The sequence below is a fragment of the Camellia sinensis genome, chromosome 2 (genome assembly GCF_055761805.1).
Source record: "Camellia sinensis isolate YWXY chromosome 2, ASM5576180v1, whole genome shotgun sequence".
Classification (NCBI taxonomy): domain Eukaryota; kingdom Viridiplantae; phylum Streptophyta; class Magnoliopsida; order Ericales; family Theaceae; genus Camellia; species Camellia sinensis.
In genome coordinates this window covers 55,920,028-55,929,731 of record NC_138962.1, presented here as the reverse complement: position 1 = coordinate 55,929,731, position 9,704 = coordinate 55,920,028, and the positions used below count along the sequence as shown (strand labels likewise).

The 9,704-nt window shown below is 35.2% G+C and overlaps 1 protein-coding gene across 1 annotated transcript; it reads left to right on the top strand.

Moving 5' to 3' along the window:
* Positions 1-126: 126 nt before the first annotated feature.
* LOC114277942 (paired amphipathic helix protein Sin3-like 3) lies at positions 127-4,688 on the top strand. Its single transcript, XM_082914461.1, has 6 exons — positions 127-260; positions 366-555; positions 1,626-1,811; positions 3,069-3,339; positions 3,448-3,539; positions 4,411-4,688. The coding sequence occupies exons 2-6, from the start codon at positions 376-378 to the stop codon at positions 4,579-4,581; spliced, it is 900 nt and encodes a 299-aa protein (XP_082770587.1). The 5' UTR covers positions 127-260; positions 366-375; the 3' UTR covers positions 4,582-4,688.
* Positions 4,689-9,704: the final 5,016 nt, after the last annotated feature.

Here is a 9,704-nt window from a genome sequence, read left to right as displayed (position 1 = left end):
CTCTCTCTCTCTCTCTCTCTCTCTCTAATCATGTGAAGCAGCTTCTCACATTTTATGACAAGGAACTTCTATGAACAAAACTTTTGACAACCTGGAGCATTGAGGTTCATTGTAAGTGTACGCCACTTGGTCCACTTAGCAGAACACTTTCCGTATCCCAAACTGTCTGCCACAGACCCCTCAAGTAGAAGACGACTGTCCCAACTCGCTCTCTCTGTCTCTCTCTACGGAGTCCACGAGGGTCATGCTTTGTTTGATCGGTAACACTGACTAGCCCTTTCTCGATTCTTTTGATTTTTTACTTCACTACTACTATTGTCATAAACCCTAATCTTCTTTGTGATTTTGATTGGATTGTTTAATAGGGTCGATTTGATGGTTGAAAAAGCTTCAGAGGTCATGGATTCAAAGTCATCATCATCACAATCGGAGATTGGTTCAGCAGAGGATGTGGTACAGGCATTGTTGGACTACTTGGTTGCTCCTATGTTGCCTTTGAAGTCCGCTGGCTGTGAAGTTCCTTCTCTTGAGCAACAACAATCGGTTGCCAAACAGGTCTCTCATTCATTTGCTTTTATTCAAATCAAACCCCATTGTTTTTTCCCTTAATTTCCCTTATTTTTTGGCTCTTAAATTAAATTAATTTAGTGTTGGTCTGTAAAACAGTTGATCCCAAGAAAAAAAAAAAAACCAAAAAAAAACTCAGGGTTCGATTAAAGCCTATTGTTAAATTTTAGGGAAAATTGCAAAAAATAATTAAATTTTTATAGGGTTGGTAGCGAATTAAACCTAAGTTTTTTTAATTTCATCAATCTAAACATTGTTACACTTTGCCCTTTATGTTTGGTCATTTTTTCAATCTTAAAGTTTATTTTTTCTTTACTCCAAAGGTAATTTTGTTGAAAATTAGACAGAAAATATCACAATAACTATCAAAATTAGACAGAAAATATCACAATAACTGTCAAATAATATATTGACAAGGAACTTCACATTTTATAACATCTATTCTCTTCGCACTTTCTTGCCAATTTTGGATGCCATCTAAATCAGAGTATGTTAAACATTTTATAGTCCCCACTTGTTCATGAGAAAAAAAATGGTAGAATTGATTGAGGATAAAACTAACAGTTTGGTCTTGGACATGGGAAACAAGGGGAGGAAAGAAGAATCACTCCTTTGTTATTCACGTATATGATTTAGATTGTTAATTGCATGAATGCATTTTTTATGCAGGAACATTTTTGACTTATTCCATCATTAGGTTATATATGTCCCATAAGTGGAAGTCTGGTTTACTTATTTTTTATGTCACTACAAATTGGAAAGATTAAAAAATATAAAAAATAAAAAGAAAAAAAGGTGTTTCTGTAGAGTTACAAATGCCCTATTTATCATTTGCTTTTACTATTTAGCATTTTGGAATTGTACCTATGAATCTGCATATAGGTTAATTGTATCTTTTTAAAATCTATGTTCATAGGGTTTCCTAAATCTGAATTCTTGTTGGCTTGTTAGGTGTCTACATATTTTTAAGAATTTTGTCTGTGCATTTTGTATTTCTCATATAGTTTGTGCAAAGAAAATGAGTAACATGTAATAAATTTTTTTATCTATTTATTTAGGTTGGTGCAATTGTTTTATACACCTATGTTTATCAGATGCTTGAGCCCCTTCCTGAAGGTACCTTCGACATTGAGGACAGAAATCTTCCCATCAAGTACACTGCCAAGGATAGCACTCCAGTGGAAACTCCTTTGCTTACGGAAGAGGTGGTTCCAACAGATTCAGATGCTCCAAAGAAAGGAAAGGTGAGAATCAACTATATTTGCTTCAAGATGTTGTGGCACTGTATTTTTTCTTCAGCTCCGCCGAAATCATGGTTGTTTATACACCCCCCCCCCCCAAAAAAAAAAAGAAAAAAAATGAAGAGTAAAATGCTTTACCCTTACTGTAATGGAAGTGATGTTGGCAAGGAAAGAATTAGCTTGTAAGTATCAATATGTAGATAAGTATCATCCTGACCAATTTAGTAGCAAGACACAATGAATGATCACAATTTCATCCCCTCACTATTACAACAACTTATTAGGATTAAAATGATAGAATGCATCGAAATCAGGGGGGTAGACATAGAAATGCAGCCCTCTATCCATTTCCTGGATTTAGGAATTACATATTTGGGGGTGATCCTTCACGTGTATCCCATTGCCTGGTTGGGATTTTGGTTTACCAGTGTCAAACCACTGCTTTAGGATATGGCAAAGTTTATGCTTCATTATCTGCTGGCAAGTTTTGATAGTTGACCTGAATGTGTACCTTTGCTGGTATGTAAGGGTACTCCTCTGAAATGTTTTTCTCCCCCTCAGGATCAAGAATGATCTAGTTGAATCAAAACTAGCTTAAAAAATGTTTAAAGAATTCGTTCGTACTGGAACTTCCTTATAGAATTATGTTTGTAATACTAGTTTGCTTTGTTCCAATAACGTTCTATTCTTTAATCTCTTGTGCATTGGAACGTTCTATTCTTTATGTAATGTTCTATTCTTTAAGAACTCTTTAGCACTCATATATGCAAACATCAAACAGTTGGTCTCCATGGCAGCTTTGCATCTGTAATACTTGTATCATCCAAGAAGAAAGATTGCTAAAAATGAAGATTGGGTATGTGGGGACCAATAAATAACATAAATTATGGTCTAAGATAAGGAACATATTTACCAGAAATGATTAACATATTATCGCCTTCATTCTTTTGAATTCATAGCTGGCATATTTACCCATTACATATATAGCTGTTAAAGGAAAAAAGCATTTGGGTTAGGACTGCTAAATGACAAGTGCAAATCTAATTAATATGCAATTGGAAGTGTGAACAAGAATACCTAATGAAGATATGCAGGTTAAGAAACAGATCTTGTGTTAAACAAATCTTGGTAATCTCACACATGCCATCAAAGCAACCGATTATTCCACATATGGAATTTGAATATCCTGATTCAGACATCCATGATGACCTTTACCAGCTCATCAAATATTCTTGTGGTGAAATTTGTTCAAGTGAACAGCTGGATAAAGTTATGAAGATTTGGACAACCTTCCTGGAACCGATTATTGGGGTTCCTTGTCGGCCTCAGGGGGCAGAGGATGCAGAAGATGTTATAAAGGCTAAAAATCAAATTTCTCAAAGTGGTGCAGCTAGTGTTGGAGAAAGTAATGGCAATCCAGTTGGTGGTGCAACTGTCATTACTACCAAGGATTCAAATCCTTCCAAAAATGGAGATGAAAGTAATTCACCTGAGCAATTAAGTTCCTGTCAAGCTGGGTTGGTAACTGGTGGTAATGGGATGAAGGAAGATGGTCTTCAGGACTACTTCCAGTTAGTCTTTTGGTTTTATTTTTCTCACATTGATGGCTAGGATGCTGAGATGCACTTTTTATTGCTAGGGCTTGGTGCTACTCCTACGAGACATGGCAATGCTACTGTTGAGGGTGTGGTTGAAATGGGTCCAATTGATGAAATTTTACCTTTATTGGAGGTATGGATGAGTATAGTTTCTAGCAATTATTTCATGAAATTGGCATTCTTTGGTTATTGAGTAGGGTAACTCTAATCGGTCGAGCGCTATTGGTTTTGGCTACTTGTTTTTTACTTTGATGTCTTTCTTTCCTACCTATTTCAATGAAGTACTTAATTACATCAAATTGGGCAAACAAATGCAGTTGGTAGATATCAAGGTAGGAGTTACAGACAAAATAACTAAGGCTTAAATTTTCAGGAACTGGCATCGGATTATATTTAAGGATTTCCGAGGGTTGGTGTAGGTTAAGTTTCGCTATTTGTCATTTGGTATATATATATATATATATTAATGTAATTTTAACACTGAAAAAAGAGGGAGATTGTGAAATCAAGTTTACAGTCTCTAGGCTGAATTTTTCTTATTAAAAAAAAAATATTGGTGAATGACCGTCTGGCCTAAAGCCTAGAAAATATTTGAATCCCTAAACTTCCCTTCCCCATCACTTTTTGTTTACACACCAATTGAGTAGTTTCTAACTCTGCAACTAATTCTACACACACACACACACACACACATATCTTTTATGATCACTCATTAATCACATGATATTGCCTTGATCTTTCTAGTTTCAACTGAATAGGTATTAAGCTAGAAAGTTAGATATTTCTTTCACCGAAACACTGACTTTATAACTTAAGATTGTTGAAATGTTATTAATTCACAAGTTTCCATCAAGTCCTGACAGTAGGACACTCTCTTGGCCTATTAATACAAGCTGGATTGCTTATGAATGACAATATTGTGATTGGGATATTGATGGTCTTGATCTTTAATATTGATTTATTGTTTATTAATGTAAGATCTTTGATCATCTTTGATGCTACAGGGTGGTTGTACAAGGCCAGTTTTATCTTCAAATGAGGTGATTGGGCACTTCAAAATTGAAAGAAAGGAGGGTGAATTATCTCCAAATGGAGATTTTGAGGATAATTTTGCAGCATATGGAGATGGTGAGGTGGAGACTGCATGTAAATCCAAGGATAATTCCCCATTCTGAGATTTTTATTAAAACTGGGTTAAATAGTGATCATTGGTTACCTTTGTGAACTCTTGCTTTGTTTGAATCGTGATTTTATAAATAAAGAAAAAAGTAATTTATATTCATTTATATTGTGTTTATTTTTTTCATTTCTTTTATATTTTTAAATTTTATCGGAGGATAATTATGGAACATTATGTTGTCGGATAATTTTGTTGATGTGTAATTATGAATGGAAGAATATTTTATTATGAAGAAATTGTTATTTTTATACAGGAATTTTTATATTATTATGGAGAAATTTTAACATTTTTAATAATTTTATCAGAGGATTTTTTTTTCTTTTTTTGTGACGGCACTACACTGTCGTAAAAAACTGAAAATTTTATTATTTTTATTGATTTTGTTACAGGTTTTACTTTTTGCGACGACACTAAACTGTTGCAAAAAATAGAAATTTTATTATTTTTTTCATACTTTTTGCAACGGCATTACACTGTCGCAAAAAAATAAAAATTTTCATATTTTTAATACTTTTTGCGATGGGACCACACCGTCGCAAAAACAGTGTTTTTGCCGTTGCAAAAAAAAAGACAATTAGCGACAGTATTTTTTGCCATCTCAAATAACATTTTTAGCGACGGTAAAATAGTGCCGTCGCAAAAAGTTAAGAAATTTCAAACATTATTAGCGACTGCACATGCCGTCGCAAAAACTCTTTTGCAACCCCTCCATTTGCAACCCCCTCTTGCCGTCGCAAAAAGTCATTTTGCCATCACAAAAAGTTTTTGCGACGACATTAAGAGTATGTCGCAAAAAGTCAATTTTTTTGTAATGAAACAATTTATGAAAACTCAAGCCAAATAAATAAATAAATGGATGGTTATTCTTAAAATAGACTTGTTAAGTAGAATATTCATGTAAAAAATTAAATTGATCGGATATTAATAACTATATGTTTGAATTAATTTTGTATTACAAAAAATGTATGGTTATTCTTGAAATTATATTTGTCATTTTTTTTGTACAAATATGATTCAAATATATAGCTCTCGATATCAAATTATCTTGATTTTTTTTGCATAGATATTCTACTAAACGAGTCCAAAAAAGTGAACGGTTTGAATCATTGAAATCGATTTCAAAATGGGCTTACCAAGCAGTGGCGGAGCCACATGGGGACTGGGGGGATCACGTGTCCCCCTGGATTTTTCAAATTTTTTTTATACATATGTATATAAATAAAAATAATATTTAGAATTAAATATCAAGGGTATTTTTAAATTTATGAAAACAATAGTGATTGTTTTATTAAAAATGAAGTGACTACAACAAATTATATTTTTATGAATGAAAATTTTGTGAAAAAATCTCAATATAAAGGTAATATCCATCATTATTAATATGCAAATATAATTAATCTCACTATATATATGTAAAAATTATTAGAGTGTTAGTTATATTTGCATGTGGAGTTCACCCTTCATATGTTGCTTTACTATTGGTTGGTGATATCATATGTCAATAATAACGTGATATTACTATTATATGAAATTTTTACTCAAATTTTGTAAAACTTTGATTTATCTCACTATTATATAATTTATTTTATGACTTAGATATATGATTTTTTTACATTTGTCCATGATATACTAGTTATATGCAATACTTTCGTTTCGATTTTACTTGAAGTTAATTGTAAAATTTTATGTGAAATACTTTTGTAATGATTTATTTAATTTTTTGTACTTAATATTTGTTACCCAAAAGACAACATAAGAGGAGGGGGGTGAATTAGGTTTTTACAATTAAAAATTAATAATATCCTAATAAAAATTATGACTAGCACAATAGATAAATATAGTTAATGAAATAAAAATAATTAAAACAAGTGTTCTAACAACTATGTCAGTTAATGATTTTAGCACAGTGAAAATGTGAAATATAGTTACAACAATTTAAATAAAATAAAGAGATAAGGGAAAGAGAGACAAACAAATTTATAGTGGTTCGTACAGCGACCTCGGTCTTTTCTCTTTAAATTATTGTATCCGGACTTAGGTTCCGTGGATCCTGTCATTACTTATTGGTTGTTGTTGTCCTTTAATCTTTTAGTATTTGAATTATAGGTTGTGTTGGGCGGGTCTGTTACAGGTTGGTTGATTTTAGATGCCAATAGGTGATGCCCAGATTTTGGTCTTCACGCTCGAGCGTAAGTTTTAACGCTCGAGCGGTCCCTTCATTGTTGCTTCTCCGCTCGAGCAGGAATTTTGACGCTCGAGCGTGATTTTTCATCTCCCAGTATTTTGCTCTGCAGTTCTTCAGCTCGAACGGTAGTTTTTACGCTCGAGCGTGATCCCTTGTTTTTGCTCCTCCGCTCGAGCGGGGAGTTTGACGCTCGAGCGGGTGCCAGCGCCTGCAAAACTTCTGGAAGGGTGCAATCGACGCTCGAGCGGCTTTCTTCACGCTCGAGCATGATTCTGTGTCTTACGCTCGAGCGGGGCTTTCTACGCTCGAGCGTAGAGTCGATTATATCAGTCCGTGATTTCACTTTTTGGATCACTTTTTGACCTACCTTTTCTTTCTTAACCTTTAAAAACCGCCATTTGAGAGTTTCTCTCTCTACTCTCACCTTCTCTCTAAGATTTGATCTATTCCTTGTGGTCTTCTACCCTAGTTCCTTTGGAAGAAAGGTAGAGCTTCACGAGATCTTTCTTTTAATCTGAAAAAGAGAGGATTTGGAGCACTTTGGATTTTGGGTCATCATCTCCATCTTCTCTATTTTAGTTGTGATCTTCAAGGTAGGGATTTCCTACTCTATTCTATAAGCTTTGTTCTAAGTTTTGGTATTTTAAGATGTTGAGGTCACTTAGATAATTTTGGGAAAAACCCTAGTTGTATTAATTAATTAATTTGTAAAATTAATTTAAGCGAATTGGGGAATTTGGTTAAATTCATGAAATTGATGAATTCATAGATTAAATGGTGTAGTTGGATGATTTAAATCACTCACCTATTAAATTGTTGATATATTTATTTCCAGTCTAGAAATAACTGTTTTGGGCTATCGGTGGAGGATAGTTGTGATTGTTGTAGACATTGCATGTGGATTAGGAATAACTGAAACTAATCACATTGGTTAAGTCATTAATTTTGACTATTGAATTAATACTGAAAATACGTGTATTGGTTGAGCATTGCATTTGCATTTTGTGTGGGAGGAGATAGGGGATGTACTCCACGGTTTAGGGGAAGATAGGGGATGGACCTCTAAACCGGATTTTTGTTTGGGAGGAGATAGGGGATGGACTCCATTAGCACCATTTTTATGTGTGCTTATTATATTGAAGTGTTTTTACATGATTATTGATACAGCACTAAAATGTGTATCAAATGGGAAGTATGAAGTGTTTTGATATGAGCATGAGTCTCATTTGTTTTGTTGATATTGGAAGTAATGTGATTATGATATATAATTCACTGTTGTAAGTTTGGCCAGGTTCTGAGCCATGTTGATAATAATGGAAAGTGAAATGTGTCTTAGACATTAGTGTCATGAGACTGTTTAATAATAAAATTGATTATCTTGATTAACCATCTATTGAATGCTATAGCTTTATTCAATGCTTATATTTGGTTTAGTATTTTTCTACTGGGCTGTGGCTCACCCTTTATGGGAACATCATTTTCAGGTTCAGGTGATAAGCTACCTCCACGGACTTAGCCTGGAAGGATTTGATGTTTGGGATTTTGAAGACTTGTCTTTAGTTATATGTTTTATTTTTGTTATTTTTGGGATTTCATGTAAACATTCAAGCCTAGGGCTTAACTTGTAAATGAGTTAGTACTCATCCTTTTTGTGTCCAAGTGTTAGCTTGGAAAGATGTAAGCCCTTAGGGCATTTATTTTGATGTTGCAGGATGTTACAAGTAATGTCTGTCAATAAGAATACTCTGATGACTAACTCAAATGATTCGTTTTCTTTTATAAATGCATGTTAATGTTATGGCTATTATGGGTTTATTTTGAGGGTGTTACAACTTGGTATCAGGGCGTACCGGGTTTGAATACTTTGGGTACGTGGGAAGTGATTAGTATCACAATGGGTTCGTCTCGTTTGATAGAGACTTAGTGTAACGTTACATGCTTATGTGATAACATGTTTATGTGATTATGTGGGTATGGAATGTAGTTTCTAGGATGTTGATTGGACCCTTGAGTTCTAGTAGTCTTGTTGGAAAGGCACTTGATCACTGCTGCTTCCAACCGGAACTATAGTAACGCATTGGGACTATCATTATCCGGGAATGAAATTCGTAGGTGCTTATGTGATTATGTGCTTACGTGGAATGAATTATTGTTGTCCATTGTATTAGGACGCGAGTGTTTAGCTTCGGCACATTTATTAATGTGCTAATGTCTTTGTTTCCTTTATTAGGATGTCAGGACGAGGACGAGGACGCGGTAGGCGTGGTAGGCCGGGTAGGCAGGAGGTGCCTGTGCCAGAGGAGATTCCGATAGTTCAGGAGGGAATTGGCCAGGCCAATGTGGCCGAGCCAGTAGGCCAGCAGGCTTTGGGCGCTTTAGCTCGAGAGATAGCGGGGGCATTCAGGGAGTCAGTAGGCATTCTCAGAGCTGAGAATCAAGCTCAAGCTGTTATTGCGGATGCAGGACCTTCCTTTCTGAAGAGGGAGTTCTTCCGGTCTAATCCGGATGAATTTGTGGGTGATCCTAAAGAGCCGCTTAAGGCAGATGAATGGCTCGAACAGACAACGAAGACGTTTGAGATGCTGGGCATCGAAGACGAGGGGTTGAAAGTGACCTTGGCATCTTTCCAGTTGAAGGGGGATGCGGGTCAGTGGTGGAAGTTTACTAAGGGGCGTATAGGAGGTACGTGGGAGGCTTTTGTGAATGCTTTCCAGGAGAAGTTTTTATCTCCGGCAGTTAGGGAGAAGCTGCGAGACCAGTTTTGTCAGCTTAAGCAGTCGAGTTCTTCTGTGGCCGAGTTTGAGGCTGCATTTACTAGCTTGTCCAGGTTTGCACCTGAGTTAGTGGCGTCTGAGGAACACCGCTGTATTGAGTTTGAGAAGAAGTTGAGGCGTGGCCTCAAGCTGAGAGTTGGGGGAACTATGATTCGGGAT